Below are 18,885 nucleotides of genomic sequence, written 5' to 3' on the forward strand. Positions count from 1 at the left end.
TCACACAGGGACATGCACAATCAACCCTTCACAGATGCTTTTTTACTCAATGCTGATCTGGGCTCTAGCCTACTTGTTTCTTAAAAAAAAAAAAAAATCATTCTTCAGTTGTGATATATGGATTGAATAAAATTCTGATCTTTATGTGCTTGTTGTTTTGAGCAGTTTCTATCCATCATGTACAAGTTAGTCCCCCTATTTGTAGTTCAGACAACAGAAATAAAGTCCCAAATGTCAGACCCTCCCAGATGCTCAGATGGATGACCTGTATGAGAGAGTGAAATTTACTGAGGCTCTGCGAAAGAATTCCCTAGGAGTACTCAGTGCTGCCAGGAAGTTTAATTCTTTCAGGTTATTCCCGTTTATATTCCTGAGATAGGCATTGTGAATAATTATTTAGTTGATTAATTGTCGTTGAATATTAATAATATACTAGTTTTGAGGATATACAATAAACAAGATAAACAAGTTTCCTCATGGAAAAACATGACCTTAGAACTTCAGACCTAGAAGGGGCCCTTTGAGGACAGTTTATTCATCCTTCTGCCTTTGTGTGAATCTCCTGTTCAGTAGTCCAGATAGTTGGCTGTGTAGCTGCTTCTTGAACATCACATCTTCTATTTAGAAATGGTTCCCCACCACCAGTTTTGAGGTATCAGTTCACATCTGTATATTTCAAAAATATTGGTGGGAACTACTTAATAGAATCAGGGGTTTAGCAACATTGTGAATCCCTTATGGACTAATATGTCTACTGAGGGTAGTTTTGTAATAGCAGCAGCCATTTCTTTAAAGGTTGTGTAATAAGCCTATCTGTAATAGCTGAAAAAAAAACACGAACAACTTCCAGACCTTTATCTTTAGAACTGCTAGTCTTACAGCCCTGGGAGGTATTGGATTTAAGGTCTTTATTTGTAAATAATAATTATAATCTCCCTGAGACACTGGTATGTTTCTTCCTATCTGATAATCAGAATTATGTAACTGGTTTCCCTTTTCACTCTGTCTGCCAAGAAATGCAGAGCCAGATTTGAAGCTGATTATTACAGTGCTGTAGAAGACCCATTGGGTCTTCTTTCCCTTTCTTTTCCTTTCTCCTTTTATTTATGTTTACCCTAGTCTTGATTCTTTATTTCTATTTTTATGTTACTGGTATTTTTTATTATCTGTTCTTATTTGAGCCACCTTTAATCTTTTGTGGAAGCAAGAGAGAAATAAATAAAAGTAATAATCCATTATGACTATGTAAGATTTCCCTACTCACCACATTTCAGATTCATTTTCTCAGTCCAATCCTTTCCATCTCAGGAAAAGACTAGATGTTTCAGCTTAATTCCTTCCCAGTGGAAATTCAAGTGTCCTGTGAAGTTCTATAGAAACTAGCTTATCGAAGTCAACAGATAACTTATTCTGTTCTTGGAGTCTGGATGGATAGATACTATTTGACTACATAGAGGGCTACATCTAAGCTGTTCTGACCTCTTGAATGGGGGTAGCCTGTGTCACAACTTAGGAACCTGACTGAGGAAAAAGTTCTTTTTCTGGTTTTCAGAGAAGTGTAGCCATTCCTAAGATACATGGTTGTGGGAAAACTGGAATAATTTTATCATTTTTAAGTCTGAAATTAGAGCGGGAAAGACCTAATTTTGAGTGTATTCACTAGCTTGTGAAACCTTGGGCAAGTTAGTTAATCACTGGGTCAGCTTCCTCATCTGAACAATGGGAATAATGTTATTGCTGGTTTATAGGGTCTCTGTAATGATTAAATAAGATGGTTTTCTATAGACCACATAGAATAGGGAGTGAGTGTTCTGTGCCTTTTACTCATTGGCCTCAATCCCACTCCATTCTCTTTTACTTCAGAGAACTCATTTCAAAGAATCTACCTTCCTTTGTATGCTTTTAGTAAATCTCTTTCTGGCTCTAGTGGCCAAGACACCCTTGGTCCTTTGACCAGGATTACTAATACCAAATTTGTGTGTTTTTCCCCAGCTATCTCTTAAATCCCTACACGGTCTTATCTTGTGTTGCCAAGTCTACCTGTGCCATCAACAACACCCTCATTGCTTTCTTCATTTTGACCACAATAAAAGGTAAGACCCCAAAAAACTACAAAGCCCTGATTTGTGTAGGGTTTTGTAACATTTGTGTTATGGATTTAAAAAAAAATACAATGCAACACTTAAAAGCATTTAAAAATATTTACACAAGTATGAGTGAATAAAAAAGTTGTGGTACATTTACACAATGAAATATTTCTTGGCTGTCATAAAGAAGGAAGGAACTCTTACCTTTTGCTACATCATGGATGGACCTGGAGAGTATTATGCTAATTGAAAGGAGTCAGTCAGAGAAAGACAAGTACCACACGATTTCACTTATATGTGGAATCTAATGAACAAAATAAACTAACAAACAAAATTAAAAGACTCACAGATGATACATAAAACAAACTGACAGCTGTCAGAAGGAAGGGTAATTGGGCACTGGGTGAAAAGGTGAAGGAATTAAGCAAAAAAAACAACAACTAAAAACAAAACAGATAACAGTAGGGTGATTGCCAGAGGAGAAGGGGGGTGGAGGAGGTGGAAGAGGGCAGAAGGGGTATAAATGGTAGTGGAAAGAGACTTGTCTTTGGGTGATGAGCACACAATGCAGTATGCAGATGATGTTTTATAGAGTTGTACACTTGAAACCTTATGGTTTTATTAAGCAGTGTCACCCCAAGAAATTCAATTAAAAAAAACTACCAAAAAAATTACACAAGTAATACAAGATTATTACAGAAAATTTAGATAAGTCAAGAGAAAAAATTTAATTAAAACATTTTGAGCCCTGGGTGGTATGGCTTAGTTGGTTGGGTGTTGTCCCATGCACCAAAAGGTTGCCAGTTGGATTCCTGGTCAGGGCACATGCCTGGGTTGTGGGCTTCATCCCTGGTAGGAGGTGTACAGGAGGCAGCTGATCAATGTTACACTCTCACATCGATGTTTCTCTTTCTCCCTCTCCCTCTCTCTCTAAAAATGAATAAATTGTTCTTTTATTTATTTATTTATTTTTTATCCTCACCCGAGGACATTTTTCCATGTTTTGTACAGATAGAGTGGGAGGGAGAGAGAGGAAGGGAGAGAGAGAGAGAAACATCGATGTGAAGGGACACATCGAGTGGCTGCCACCCGCACGACCAACCAGGGCCGGGGACAAACTGCAACCGAAGTACGTGCCCTTAGCGGGAACCGAACCCGGGTCTCTGCGGACCGCAGGCCGACGCTCTAACCGCTGAGCCAAACTGGCCAGGGCAATAAACTGTTCTTTTAAAAAAAAAAAAAAATCTTGAAATTCTGTCGTTCAGAGAGTTACTGTTAAAATTAACGTCATTAAAAAAATTGTTTTTCTAGGCTTATAATGAGATAACAGCCCTCTGCCTCTCTTCTCAGCATCTTCAAAGCATCTGCTTTTGGCTTTTGCTAGTATTTACTTCCATATTTCTAAATAAGACTTCATATTGCTATTTAATGAATTATAAATTTTAGACATTATCTATTTCATTCTCATGGAAGATAAAGATTGAGCTTTTTTGTACCAATATCTCTGCTTTCTCTTTACCTCATTTTCTTCAAGGAGTTATGTCTCAGTTTTGATTAAATCAGTAGTTGGTACCTGTATTTTATGACACTGTATGTATATTTACTGCTGGGCAAAAAAGTAACTAAGGTTACTTTTTCTTTCTTGTACAACCTTTTATTTTTCATAGGGTCAATAATTCTCTCTCTCTCTCTTTTTTTGCTTGCTTCTTATTTTTGCTTAGTCTAGATCTGTCAAGTGCCTGGCAATATTTTTTTTTTAAATGCTTAGAGACATCAAATCGTCTATCAGTTCTATTATTTTTCTGGATACCACCCTCATGCATTCTCCATTCTTACCCAGTCTGTCCTGGTTGTTGTCTGGGCCTGGTGCAAAGCGGTCATAATGGGACTTCCGTTTATAATTCTCATGATTCTCCTGCATTGTATTCCTTATTTTCTGGATTCCTTCTCTCATTTACTGATTTTTTTTTCTCTTTGTTTTGCTTAAGTAGCTCCTCTAATAGTTTCTAAGAAAGGGTGTATTAAATACATATCTTGAGCCATGGTTGGTATGTCTTAGTGGTTAGAGTGTTGGCCCATGTTCAATTCCTGGACAAGGGCACGTACCTGAGTTGCAGGCTGTGTGCAGGAAGCAATCAATTGATGTGTCTCTCTCCCGCTGATGTTTCTCTCTCTTCCCCACCTCCCTCTCTTACACTCTCTCTAAAAATCAATGGAAAAATATCCTTGGGTGAGGATTAATAGCAACAGCAAAAAATACATATCTTGAGTCATTTTATATCTGAAAAATATATTTGTTCTAGCTTAGTTCCAAATTAATGGTTGGGGCAGAGTATAGAGTTCTAGTTTGAAAAAACTTTTCCTTCAGAATTTTGAAGGCTTTGCTTTACTGTCCTCCAACATCCTGGTTGTTATTGAGCAGTTTGATATCATTATATGTAACTCAATTTTTTTCAGAAAGATTTAGGAACTTCTTTTTATGCTTAGTGTTTTGAAATTTCATGATGCTGTGTCTTTTTTTTTTTTTTTTCTTTGTTGATTTGAGAGAGAGGAATGGAGAGGGAGAGAGAGATAGAAACATCTATAAGAGAGAACATCGATTGGCTGCCTCCTGCATGCCCCCCACTGGAGATTGGGCCCACAGCCTGGGCATTTGCCCTGACCAGGAATCGAACCGGCAACCTCTTCGTGCATGGGTCAGGACTCAACCAGTGAGCCACACCAGCTGGGCTATGATGCTATATCTTGACATGAGTCTTCATTCATTGATTATACTGGGCACTTGGTAGGTCTTTTTCAATGTAGAGACTAGTGTCCTTTAGTTCTAGAAGGTGTTTCTGTACTATTTTTCAAATTCTCTTTGTTCCCTTATTTTGAACATCCATTAGATACTGGACTTCCTTTTTTTTTTTTTAATCCTCACCCGAGGATTTTTTTTTTTTTTTTGTACAGATAGAGTGGGAGGGAGAGAGAGGAAGGGAGAGAGAGAGAGAGAAACATCGACGTGAAGGGACACATCGAGTGGCTGCCACCCGCATGACTAACCAGGGCCGGGGACAAACTGCAACCGAAGTACGTGCCCTTAGCGGGAACCGAACCCGGGTCTCTCCGGACCGCAGGCCGACGCTCCAACCGCTGAGCCAAACTGGCCAGGGCTGGACTTCCTTTTTTAAAAAATTCTTTAAATTTATTATTTCAGTAAATCTTACGATAACTGTTTACATAATTGGGAATTTCCAGGGCTTGGAATCACTTCTCTGGAATGTAGATTTATTTTATACTTGATGGATTTGAATTACTTTTTTTTTTTTTTTTTTTGGTATGTGCCCCTAGCGGGAACCAAACCCAGGACTCCCTGGTCTGTAGGCCGATGCTCCAACTGCTGAGGCAGACTGGCCAGGGCTGGGCTTTCTTGATTTATTTAATTTGTATATTTTATTTCCTATTGATCATTCCATCGTTTTTACTTCCTCTTTTTCTGGGATATTTCTTTATTTTTATCTTCCAACTCTTCTATTGAATTTTTAATTTTTCTTTTTTTTTTTTAAATCCTCACCCAAGAATACTTTTGCATTTATCTTCAGATAGAGCAGGAAGGAGAGAGGGAGGGAGAGAGGGAGGAAGAGAGAGAGAGAGAGAGAGAGAGAGAGAGAAAGAGAAACATCGATGCAAGAGAGACACATCAACTGGCTGCCACCTGAGTAACCCCAATGGGGGCTGGGGACAAACTGAAATCGAGGCACATGCCTTTGGCCAGAATCAAACCTAGTACTCTTTGCTTCATGGGCCAATGCTCTACCATTGAGCCATAACGGCCAGGGTGAATTTTTCTTTTTTTTGTTAATCCTTACCAGAGGATATTTTTTTCCATTGATTTTTTTAGATAGAGTGGAAGGAAGGGAGGGAGAGAGAGAGACAGAGAGAGAAATATCCATGTGAGAGAGACACATCAATTGGTTGCCTCCCACACAACTCCGATGAGGGCTGGGGATCAAACCTACAACCCAGGTACCTGCCCTTGACTGGTAATCAGACCTATGACCTTTTAATCCATAGGCCGACGCTCTAACTGCTGAGCCAAACCAGCCAGGGCTTTTCTATTATATTTTTAAGTTCTTTCTTGGTCTCCAATTTTAGTTTTTTGAAGCAGCCTATTATTATTTTTATCACCACAATATTCTTTCTTATTTCTCTGAGTTTGTTTGTTTCCATTTCTCATCTGTTCCAGGCATAGTCTTTCTGTCTTCCTGGTCATCACCACTTTGTTTTCCTGTTTTTTTTGGACTCTATCTTTCATATGGGAGGATTTTCTCTTATTTTTGGTGATTCTTGGCTGTCTGTTTATGTTTAAGAATGAGGCACTAACATGTTGATTTGAGACTGCTTGGGCAGGACTTGTTAATGGATCATTCTCACTGTAGGTGAGATTGGGCATTGGGCTGACCTTTCTTGTTGGAGGTATCCCTAAATGTCATCATTTATAGGTTTTCTTTTTCTCTGAAACTATTTAGTGTTTCCAGAGAGGAATTCTTCAATTTCCTGCCTAAGGGTAACAGAGTTGGAGTTGCAGTGGGATGGGGGTGGGGGTTCATGTGACCAACTGCTGAAATTGTGAGAGTAGAAACAGAGGAGATGGCGATTGTAATGTATAGACTTCATGTAATCTCATTACTCTCAGCCCACGCTTCTCCTCAGCCCATTACTATGATTAGTATGCCCTAGACCTGTGCCTCTTCAGCTAATATTCTCCAGAACTGTAGTGTCTGGGAATGGAACAGAAAGTTAGAAGGATGGAATATGTAGGGATAGTTACCTGGCTGCACATACTGAGATCAGACCTGGGATTCTGCCTGGTCTGTATACAAACTTTAAGCTTGATTTTCATCTCTGTACCTTACCTCACTTTTCATAGTATCTGATGCCTTCAAGGTACTGACTTTCTCAGAAGTCCTGTAGGGTGACTTGGCCTAATTTGTATTGGTATTCCTCTCTGAGGTTCCTGTGCTGTAATTTCTTCCACATTTATCCCTCTTCTTCTTGCTTTATGTTTCTACTATTGTATTAAATTTTATTTTGCTATAATCACCTCTCCTGTTCTTTGTGGTTTAAGACTAGTTTTATTCCTTTATTGTCATTTTAGTGAGGTTTCTGGAGAGAGAGATGATATACACATGAATAATCTATCATTTTTAACTGGAAGTAAAAGCTTTGGAGATACACATTTCAAGATTTTCCTCCCATTTTTCTTTTAGACTTTTGAATATTGTATCTACTATCACCACAAAAATGTTATTTAACAAACCACTTCAAATCTCAGTGGCTCAAAACAACAATAAACATTAGCTTATGCATCTGTAAGTCAGCATGGGTCACCTAATCTAGGTTGGACTTGGCTAGGCAGTTTGTTGGTTTCACCAGGGCTCATTCATGCATCAGTGGCTAGCAGTTGGCTAAACTAAACTGAACTCTTCTTCACTTGTCTGTCATCCTCCTGGACCAGGGGACTAATTTAGGTATGTTCTTGTCATAGTGACGGCAGAGGCACAACTGTGAGCAAGCCCAGTCAGGCACGCGCTTTTTAAGTTTCTGGTTGCATCACATGCTAGTATCCCATCAATCAAAACATAAACACATGGCTGAGCCCAGGGGTGGAGACTTTCATTCTGCCCACAATGGAAGGGCACTGCAAAGTTACATGGCAAATGACCTGGACATAGGGAGGGATGTGGAATAGGGGCCAAAAATACAATCTACCACATATGTCAATAAACACTTAGTCTCTCAATTTACTTAAAACATTATATTTTTCTTCATTGCTTTTTAAAGAGAGGAAGGGAGAGGGAGAGAGAGATAGAAACATCGATTGGCCACCTCCTGCATGCCCACTGGGGATTGAGCCCACAACCTGGGCATATGCCCTGACCTGGAATCCAAGTGGCAACCTCTTGGTGCATGTGTTGATGCTCAACCACTGAGCCACACTGGCCGGGCTATAGTCTGTCAATTAAATAGCTACATATTATTCATTATATGGATGAATATATAGAAATTCCTTTTTTTTTTAATCCTCACTCAAGGATATTTTTCTATTTATCTTCAGATAGAGTAGGAGGGAGGATGGGAGAGAGAGGGAGAGAGAAACATTGACATGAGAGGGACACATCGACAGGTTGCCTCCCAAATGACGCTGACCAGGGCCAGGGCCAGGGACAAACCGCACCCGAGGTAGGTGCCCTGGACTGGATTGGAACCCGTGACTCATTGGTCTGTGGGCCAACACTCTAACCGCTAAGCCAAACTGGCCAAAGCTGTATAGAAATTCTTTAACCAACTTCTACTAATTAACTATTTAGCTCATTTTCCAGTTTTCAGCTATTTAATACCACAAATTAATTTCTAATGTACAGTAATTTTTGCATTCATGTTCAGTTATTTTCTTACAATAAAGCCCTAGAAATAAAACTATTGTATCACGGGGTATGTACCTTCTTTAGGATTTCTAAAATTTATTGCTAAATTGCCTTCCAAGAGAGTCCTTATTTTCATACATTGTTGCTAAATAGTTTACACACTTAAGAAATAAAGAATCAAAAGTTTCACATAGAACCTTTTACTTACAGTTTGCTTACCTTTTCTAGGGTGGCATGTGGGAATGACAGGTCTTTCTGTAGGCCACTTAGTTTTAACTTATTATCAGGTTACTTAAAATGATTGCACATTGCATAACCTGAATTGTGTTGTTCTGAAGATTGTGCTCTGAAATAAGAAGACTCTTTACTGTTTGAATACTCAGTGCCTCAGTCCCTGTTTCCAGAGCACCAGGCTCAGGTAGACTCATTAATCAAGGTTTCTTGTGTCCATTGAAATAAAGATTATATACTGCAGCCTGGCAGAAGGGACTGAGCTCTAGCCTTTAGAAATGTCACCTTTAAAATAGCCTGGCCAGGCCCTGGCCAGTTTGGCTAAGCGGTTAGAGCATCACCTGCGGTCTGGAGAGACCCGGGTTCAGTTCCCACTAAGGGTACGTATCTCAGTTGCAGTTTGTCCCCGGCCCTGGTTGGATCGTGAGGGAGACAGCCACTCGATGTTTCTCTCTCTCTCTCTCTCTCTCTCTCTCTCTCTCTCTCCCTCCCTCCCTCTCTATCTGAACAAAAAATGGAAAAATGTCTTCAGGTGAGGATAAAATAAAACAAAAATAGCCTGGCCGGTATGGCTCAGTGAATTGAGCATCATCCCATGGACTGAAAGTTCCCGGTTTGATTCCCTGTCAGGGCACGTGCCCGGGTTTCGGACTTGATCCCCAGTAGGAGGCATGCAGGAGGCAGCCAATTGATATTTCTCACATCGATGTTTCCATCTCTTTCTCCCTAAAAAAAAAAAAATCAATAAAAATATGTTTTAAAAAATAATAATTAATAAAATAAAATAGCCCAGCACAAAACTAGAAAGACTGAAGACATGTCCACTGAAGGTGTATTTAATAGGAGTCTCACATAAAAATGTAAATAATGCCATTAAAAAATATCTTTTAGCCCTGGCCGGTTTGGCTCCGCGGTTAGAGCGTTGGCCTGCGGTCCTGAGAGACCCGGGTTCGGTTTCTGCTAAGGGCGCATACCTCGGTTGCAGTTTGTCTCCGGCCCTGGTCAGTCGTGCGGGTGGCAGCCACTCGATGTGTTCCTTTCACGTCGATGTTTCTCTCTCTCTCTGTTCCTCTCTCTCCCTCCCACTCTATCTGAACAAAAAATGGAAAAATGTCCTCAGGTGAGGATAAAAAAAATAAAAATAAAAAATATCTTTTATATGATCTTTTAAGTCAATGGAAAGGTTTTGTTTTTTGGGGGGGTTGGGGGGACATGTAAGAATGTTATATGTTATCTTTTTTGCAGTCACATTGTTTTTGGTCCCATGGAACAAAAAAATTTTTTTTATTGTATCACTCCAGATTTCTGTCAAATGAACTTACATTTTTGTAATGTTATACACACAATTTTATTTTACTTTTGTCACTTATTTCATAGAAATTGTGTGACATTGGTCACATATTTGTCAGTTACTTTCAATCTAAATTTAATTTTTAAAAAGTTTAGAGGTAGTTCAAGTACTTGGTAAGAATAAAAGATATTCAAACATACAAAATGAGAAGTAAAAGTCTTTTATTACCCCTCCTTATCTCCACTCTGTTCCTCAAGTATATTTGTTATGGGGTTTAAGGCCGTCCCTTTTTCTGGACATTTATTTTTTATTTTATTTTATTTATTTATTTATTTTTATTATTATTATTTTTTTAATCCTCACCCAAGGACATTTTTGCATTTATCTTCAGATAGAGCAAGAGGAAGAGAGGGAGGAAGAGAGAGAAACTTTTTTTTTTTTTTTAATCCTCACCCGAGGATATTTTTACATTTATTTTCAGATAGAGTGGAAGGAAGAGAGAGAGAGAGAAACATTGATGTGAGAGAGATACATTGAGTGGTTGACACCCGCATGACCCCAACCGGGGCCGGGGACAAACTGCAACCAAGGCACATACCCTTAGCAGGAACTAAACCCGGGAGACTCTGGTCTACCGGCTAACGCTCTAACTGCTGAACCAAACTGGCCAGGGCTATTTTTTATTTTTTAAAATTTATTTTAGAGAGAGAGGAAGGGAGAGGGAGAGAGAGATAGAAACATCAATGAGAAAGAACATCGATTGGCCGCCTCCTGCATCCCACTAGAGATTTGGCCCACAACCTGGGCATGTGCCCTGACTTGGAATTGAACTAATAACCTCTTGATGCATGGGTTGGCACTCAACCACTGAGCCATACCAGCCAGGCTTGCTAGATATTTATTATTTTCCATTGTTGGCAGCTGTAGAGACCACAAATAACACTTCTAATCTGTTAAAATATTTGGAGAATTTTATTTTAGTTTGAATTACTCTAACTCTTTGAGTATATTAGTAGTTCCTACAGAAGTACATACAGAAGGTTAGTTCACTTATAAAATCTGTAAATCATGTTATTACATTTTATATTGTACCATATACTTAGATATTTAATAAAATTAATAAAGGAAAAAACAGTTGGGAGAGTTCACAAAAGAAGGAATATAAATGATTAAAAAATATGAAAAACTAATTCCATAGATAATTAATAAAGAGAAGCAAATTAAAATGACAAAGAAGTGGATTTTTTTCTCTTTCAAGTTGACAAAGATTTTAGAAAATAATTTTCAGTGCTGGCAAAGGAGCTATACAAGTAGGCATTCTCCTACAGTGCAAGCTGACTTATAAAATAGTATAGCCCTCTTGGAAAGCAGTTAGGCAGTAGTCTTAAAATGTTTGTGCTTTTGATTTATTAATTCTACTTTTGAGAATCTATTCTAAAGGAATGCAAACATACAAACTAAGCTTTAAGATGTGAAGTCACTAAATGCAGGATTACTTATAATGACGAAAATACTTCAAAATAGTGAAAGGAATGGCTAAATAAAACATGGTTTTATTGTGGGAGGGAGAGAGAGAGGGAAACATCGATGTGAAAGGGACACATCAAGTGGCTGCCACCCGCACGACCCCAACCGGGGCCAGGGACAAACTGCAACCGAGGTACATGCCCTTAGCGGGAACCGAACCCAGGCCTCTCCGGACCGCAGGTGGACGCTCTAACCGCTGAGCCAAACCGGCCAGGGCTCCCTTGGCTTTCTTTGTGGCAGCCCAAGGTTGCCTGAGACACAGTGAGAGACAGGCCAGGGACAAGGTCCAGGCCATTATATTGTGATGTTCTTGTTGGGATGTTGGCTGGGAAACACAGGTCTGTGGGCAGGGTTGATGTTAGTAGAGCAGCTTGGGTTTCACTTCAAAGGTGGGGGCTTCGGTCTAGGATACTGTCTCTCAGTGAACTAATGAAAATACTCCCTCCCTATGAAGTAGTCTTCATAGGCTTTAAAAAGGAAAATGACAGATGTTGTTAGGTACTCTTTTTGTTCAGTGTTGGTATTTGTCAACAATGAAATGTTCCAGACTACAAATTCTAAAGGTTTGCCACCTAAGGACCCTTCCAGCTCTCTTTTTGCACTAAAAGAGGCCTAGGTTACAGGACTTGCTTCTTAAGGAATAAGAAGGATCAGTACTGTCAGAGGCAGTCTCCAGCATGATTAAGAGCTCAGGCTGCTCTGATGTCAGACAGATCAGGTAGCCAGTCCCAGCTCCACAAGGAGGCTGTATCACCTTGAGCCAATCAATTAACTCTTTTGGTCCCCATTTCCTTATCTATAACATGGGGGTTGGGACAGCCCCTAGCTGCATAGAGTGATGTAAAGAAAGAATGAGAATGTAAATGCATAGAAATTCATTTAATGTAAGTGCATGTAAAACACCTAGCATGGTGCCTGGCTGGAGTGGCTCAGTTGATTGAGCATCGTACTGTATACTGAAAGATTGGTTTAATTTCTGATCAGGGCACAAACCTGGGTTTTGGGTTCGATCCCAGGTTGAGGCACAGAAGGCAATGATTGATGTTTCTCACATCAGTGTTCCTTTCTCTCTCTCTCTCTCTCTCTCTCTCTCTCTCAGCGTGTCCTCAGATGAGGTTTAAAAAAAGAAAAAGCAAACACAGCATGGTGTTGGGGCATGTGCTCAGTGTCCAGCAAATGGTAGTGCCGTTTGTTACTTTTAATAATAGCTTCCCTTTTATTTATTTTTTATCCTCTCCCAGGGACATTTTTTGCATTTATCTTTAGATAGAGCGGGAGGGGAGAAGGGGGAAGAGACAGAAAAATATCGAGGTGAGAGAGACACATCGACTGGTTGCCACCCACACAACCCCAACTGGGGCCGGGGACAAACTGCATCTGAGGTACATGCCCTAAGCGGAAACCAAACCCAAGACTCTCCGGTCCGCGGGCCGACGCTCTAACCGCTGAGCCAAACCGGCCAGGGCTAACCTCCCTTTTAAAAGATCCTTCAGGACTGTTAGTTTTCCTGAGCCTTCTGGGGAGCACTGGGAGGAGGTTAAAATCAGAGGTTTTCTTCTTGGAACCCAGCCCTGGAAGAACAGTGGCAGAGAGGATACTGAGACCTGATGATTCCATCATTTCCATCTTCAGTGCCTCTAGGGCAGCCTTTTTCATCTCGTGGCACATATAAACTAATTAATAAAATTATGTGGCATACCAAAAACATATTTTTTGTAGATCTGACAAAAAAAATAGCTATATATTTGATTTACAAATAATAACAATAATACTAATTACCTACCCTTTTTGCTCTAAAGTGACTTTTTAAAAAACCAGTTGCCTATACTTGTGTATAAGGATTTCTGATACTAAGAAGTAACCAATCAGACACAACCTTATTATGCAACGTGTCTAATATGATGCAACTCTTTATGTGACCTATATATTTATGATTCAAGAAAAGGCATTCACACTGGACGGCTACTGTTGTGTTGGTTGTTGTCTTTTTTTTTTTTTTTTTTATCTTTATTGTTGAATTTATTACAGATGTTCCTCATTTTTCCCCCATTGACACCCTCCTCACCACTCCCGCCCCCTCCTGCCTTTTCCGACACTGTTGTCTCTGTCCATTGGTTATGCATATAAGTTCTTTGGTTTATTTCTTCCCACGCCCAAACCCCCTTCTCTTTGAGGTTTGTCAGCCTAGCAACCAATTTGTTCTTCTTAATCCCTTTACCTTTTTCACCTATTCCCCCAACCTCCCTCCCATCTGCCAACCAACAAAATGTTCTCTGAATCTATGAGAATGTTTCCGTTCTGCCTGTTCATTTTGTTTGTAGATTCCATTGTCGATAGATATGTATTCATTGCCATTTTGTTTGTTCATATATTTTATCTTTTTCTTCAACAAGACCCTTCAACATTTCATATAATAACGGTTTGGTGGTGATGGACTCCTTTACTTTTTCTTGTTTGGGAAAATCTTTATATGGCCATTGATTCTAAATGACAGCTTTGCAGGATAGAGTAATCTTGGTTGTAGGTTCTTGCTTTTCATCACTCTGAATATTTCTTGCCACTCCCCTCTGGCCTGCAAAGTTTCTTTTGAGAAATCAGCTGACAGTCTTATGGGAACTCCCTTTAGGTATCTAGCTGCGTTTCTCTTGCTGCTTTTAAGATTCTCTCTTTGTCTTGAACCTTTTGCATTTTGATGATGATGTGTCTTGGTGTGGACCTCTTGGGGTTCATCTTGTTTGGGACTCTCTGTGCTTCCTGGACTTGTATGTCTGTTTCCTTCACCAAGTTAGGGACGTTTTCTGCCATTATTATTTCCAATAGGTTTTCTATTTCTTGTTCTCTCTCTTCTCCTTCTGGCACCCCCAAGATGGAATGTTAACATGCTTGAAGTTTTCCCAGAGGCTCCTTACACTATCCTCATTGTTTTGGATTCTTTTTTCTTTTTGCTGTTCTGATTGGGTGTTTTTGCTTCCTTAGATTCCAAATAGATGGTTTGCTTCTTGGCTTTACCTACTCTACTATTGAATCTGTGTAAATTATTCTTTATTTCAGTTAATGCCTCCTTCATTTTTGACTGGTCCTTTTTTATGCACTTGAGGCCCTCACTAAGTTCGCTGAGGTTCTCACTAAGTTCATTGAGCGTCCTTATAAGCAGTATTTTGAACTCAGCATCTGTTAGGTTGCTTATCTCCATTTCGCTTAGTTCTTTTCCTGGGGTTTTGTTCTCTTCTTTCATTTGGGACCTGTTTCTTTGTCTCCTCATTTTGGCAAGAACTGTAGTGATGGATGTTCCAGAGGTGGATCCATAGGGCATGGTGGCTGGTGGAAGCAGGGGTGGAGAATAACTGGGGTGTCTGGGGGGATGTTGATGCCACTTACTGGCCAAGAGACTAGCAGAAAGAACAGATTTTTTCTTCGTATGATTTCATCCAAGGAAGGAAGGCTGCTTCTTCCTGATCTTGGGAGCAAGTATTCTAAAACTCACCATCTATTCTGTTTTATTATGAGCCCTTTCTTTTCTCTTGGGCCTTATAAATAATCAGATGCTCCAGACTAGTAATTACTGATCGCAGGACAGGAGGTGCCTATGTTGATTTCATTCTCTGGGTCTTGGGGTGGAGGTCAAAGTCATGTATTTGTTTTTACCACATTTATAAGAATGGATACAGTTGGAACATTAGCCTCCCTCCTGTGGTAACAGGCACATGGGCCTCTTCTCTCCCAATTTCTGTAGCAAACCTGTTTAATTTAAAAGTTTTTTTCCAGTTTCTCCCTGTTCTTAGCCGGTTTCCTACAAAAAGTCATTGACCGCCCTGGACGGTTTGGCTCAGCGGTTAGAGTGTCGGCCTGTGGTCCAGAGAGACTCGGGTTCGGTTTCCGCTAAGGGCACGTACCTCGGTTGCAGTTTGTCCCCGGCCCTGGTTGGTCGTGCGGGTGGCAGCCATTCGATGTGTCCCTTTCACATCGATGTTTCTCTCTCTCTCCCTCCCACTCTATCTGAACAAAAAATGGAAAAATGTGCTTGGGTGAGGATTAAAAAAAATAAAAATAACAAAAAGTCATTGACCAAGATAAGGAATCCTGAACCCATCCTAGTTGGACTCCAGAGCCCTACCATTGCCATCGTTCTATATCAGAGTTGACCTGGATCTAGTTCTATAGGTCTGTGGCTGAACAGGTGTCTGGGGGCCTCTGCTGGTGGCACAGCTTTGCTGGGCATGAGTATGTCCTTGCTCATATAAGTACCCTGGTGATAGGATATCATGCCTGGCACTAATTAACATGAGCCCACCCCATAGAATTCTGTCCTTTGTCTTTTACTTTCAGCTTCCTCCTTTCTCTGCCTTCCTTCTACTTTCTTTCAACCAGAAATTTTTTCTAGCTGGTGAGTTTCTTAGTTTAAGGGATGCAGTTCTCAAAGTTCTTTTCTCTCCACCCCTTTTCCCATGAAGTAGTCACATTCATAACCCTCACTCTTCCAAGATGGCTCTTAGATGTTTCAAGTACACAGACCACTTTGGTGGGCAGAAAATCCTTCTGTTTGTCTCTGGAACTGGGTTGGGAGAGGGTGAAACTACTCAGACTGAGTGGGATGACTAGTTCCTCCTTTTAGGAAGCAACATTGAGAAGATATCTGTTATTTTCAGTGAACAGTTTACCCCACACTAATAAGAGTGACCATGGATACTGTCAGTTTATGAAATATTGTCATTATAGGACACTACCTTTGGACCATCGATTACATTGTACTGATTTCTAGGCTACTTTGAACCTTCTCTTGTAAACTAGGCTTCTCTAGCCTTGGCTTGAAGGTACTTTGTTGTCTTAAACCATCTAAAAGGTAATAGCTGTTTGTTTTTTGAAAAAAAGAAATCAGTATTTTTTTTAGTGACAAAACAAGGCATGTTCATTATAGAAAGTTTAGAAAATACAGAGAAACAAAAGTATGAAAAATCATCCATAATCCCACAATACAGAGAGAAGTACTGTGAACTTTGTAGCCTCGCCTTTTAGCCTTTCAAGAGAAAAATGTGTTTATGCATATATTTCTTAATTTTTATGGAATTTATTGAGGTGACATTGGTTAATAAAATTGTTTATGCATATTTTTAAAGAAATAATATACATGTCTTTTATAACCTTCACCTAATAGGATTATAAGCATCTTTCCATGTCATTGCAAGTTTTTTATAACATTATGTTTAGTGATTTCATAGTGGCCTAACTTATGTAGGGAATGAGAACATTATTAATAAAGTTAATATAATTTAATTTGAAAAAAATAATAAACACATCTTGAAGAGAGTACTAAGACGTTATAAAAAAAGTGAAGGGGGCATTCTGTCTTTCTCCTAAACTCTAAGGGCCCCCATAAGACTTGCAACTAGGGGAGCAGTGGGCAGCAGCAGCTTATCCCAGGCTAACCCTCTGAACCTGTCTTCAAGGCCTCCTTTTCTCTGACTTCTCTGTGAACCAATGCAGCCTCACCTTGGCCCACTTCTGTTACTGTGACTTTTACTTCTTAATGAGCCCTTGCAGCCCCACCTTGGCTCACTTCTTTCCTATAACGTTTCTAGAGAGGCAAACCAGCAAGTTGCTTCTTCTATCCTAAGCTTTTATCTTAAGCTCTTCTGTTGTTTCACTGTCCCCAGCTTTAATAAATGTACTCTCAAAATAAAATAAAAATAGCAATGGGGTGTTCAACATCCAAAGGGATAGGTTTCACAGCTCTGAGTAGCTTAAGCAATAATTATAGGCTTAATCAATTGGTAACTTAAATGGAACATGAATATTAATAGACTTGATCCCTTTATTCATCTTTGAGCTGAAGTTTTGTAAAATCTTTCTGGGTCTGAAAATGTTACAAGAAATATTCCTGTGGTATGTCAGTTTGCAAAAGGTAAATGATTTTGAATTCCTTGTTTTGCATTCAATGGAATTCAAGCCAAGAGGCTATCTGTGTGAGTTTCAATAGCACTTTGTATATCAGCAGATATTTGACAGGTGGTTATTTGAAAAGTTATTGAAAATTTCTTGTTTGGAGGCCCCTCTGAGTCTAATCCTGATTGATGTAGCTGGATTATTCCATACATTTATTTCTTTTTACAGGTAGTGCCTTCCTCAGTGCTATTTTTCTTGCCTTAGCAACATACCAGTCTCTGTACCCACTCACCTTGTTTGTCCCAGGACTCCTTTATCTCCTCCAGGTAAGTACTTGTTGGTCAGAAGCCAGCACTTACATGACATTTAATACATGACCTGGTCCCTGCTTGGGGGAAAGAAGGGCATGGCTCAACCAAGGCAATGGGACTGGGTCCCCAGTTCACACTTGCTTCTACTTACAAAGAAACTTGACTAACTTTAAAGTGGGCCTAATGATTATTATGCTCTAATTATGCATATCATTATAAATGTATAAGTGCATTTCATTTTATATACTGTAGTTGGGATCTACAAACCATTTTGCATTATCCTTTTCTCACTTACTATACTTAGACCCCTCTCTGAACTCATTTCTTTAACTTTTCTGTATAGCAACATTCAACCTGTAAGGTTCTTGTAGGGATTAAATGTAGTATGTACATGTGATGCAATGCTTGGACCATAGTGGGTGATCAATACATATTAATTAAAGGATACAAATTGCTAACATTTACTGAGAACTTACTACATGCTGGGCACTATGCTCATTTCAAACTCATAAGAACTTTATGGGGTAGGTCAAAATATTAGCTATGTATTAGTCTGATATTAGCCACGGTAGGCACAGGAATTGAAACTGGAATGTTGAGTGGTGCAGTCACTTGCCTAAGGTCACATTGCCAGCAAGTGACAGTGCTGAGATGTGAACTCAGGGAGTCTGACACAAGAGACTGCTCTCTAATCACATCTCTCTTTTCTATTCAAGTAAGAATACACACATCTCAAGGGATTAAACAAAGAAAAAAAAGAAAGGCTCATGGACACAGACAATAGTATGCTGATTGCCAGAGGGAAGGGGAGGTGGGGGAAGGTAGAAGAGGGCAAAGGGGAGCATAAATGGTGATGGAAGGAGACTTGGAGTGGTAAACACACAGTACAATATGCAGATGATATACGGTAGAATTGTATACCTGAAACCTACATATAATTTAATTAACCAATATCACCCCAATAAATTCAATTTAAAAAAATACACACATCTTCTCAAGAGCAAGGAAATGTTGATGTACATGACGATACATGGTTAGCTGGTTCAAATCTATTCTTAGAAGAGAAACATTTATTGAAAGCATAGAGAGGGTAGTGTCGGGATTCAAACCAAGAAATGTTTAATTTCAAAGCCATTGTTTTCATAACC

General features: G+C 39.6%; 1 protein-coding gene across 2 annotated transcripts in view; it reads left to right on the plus strand.

Annotated features, from left to right (window-relative positions):
- Nucleotides 1-18,885, plus strand: part of PIGU (phosphatidylinositol glycan anchor biosynthesis class U) — a 111,909-nt gene that overhangs the window by 35,935 nt on the left and 57,089 nt on the right. For both annotated transcript variants that reach the window (XM_036245231.1, XM_036245232.1), the window contains exons 6-7: nucleotides 1,993-2,093; nucleotides 17,655-17,752. In XM_036245231.1, coding sequence (XP_036101124.1) covers nucleotides 1,993-2,093; nucleotides 17,655-17,752 — 199 coding nt within the window. The remainder of the gene's footprint in view (nucleotides 1-1,992; nucleotides 2,094-17,654; nucleotides 17,753-18,885) is intronic.

The sequence above is a fragment of the Molossus molossus genome, unplaced genomic scaffold (genome assembly GCF_014108415.1).
Source record: "Molossus molossus isolate mMolMol1 unplaced genomic scaffold, mMolMol1.p scaffold_m16_p_6, whole genome shotgun sequence".
Taxonomy (NCBI): Eukaryota; Metazoa; Chordata; class Mammalia; order Chiroptera; family Molossidae; genus Molossus; species Molossus molossus.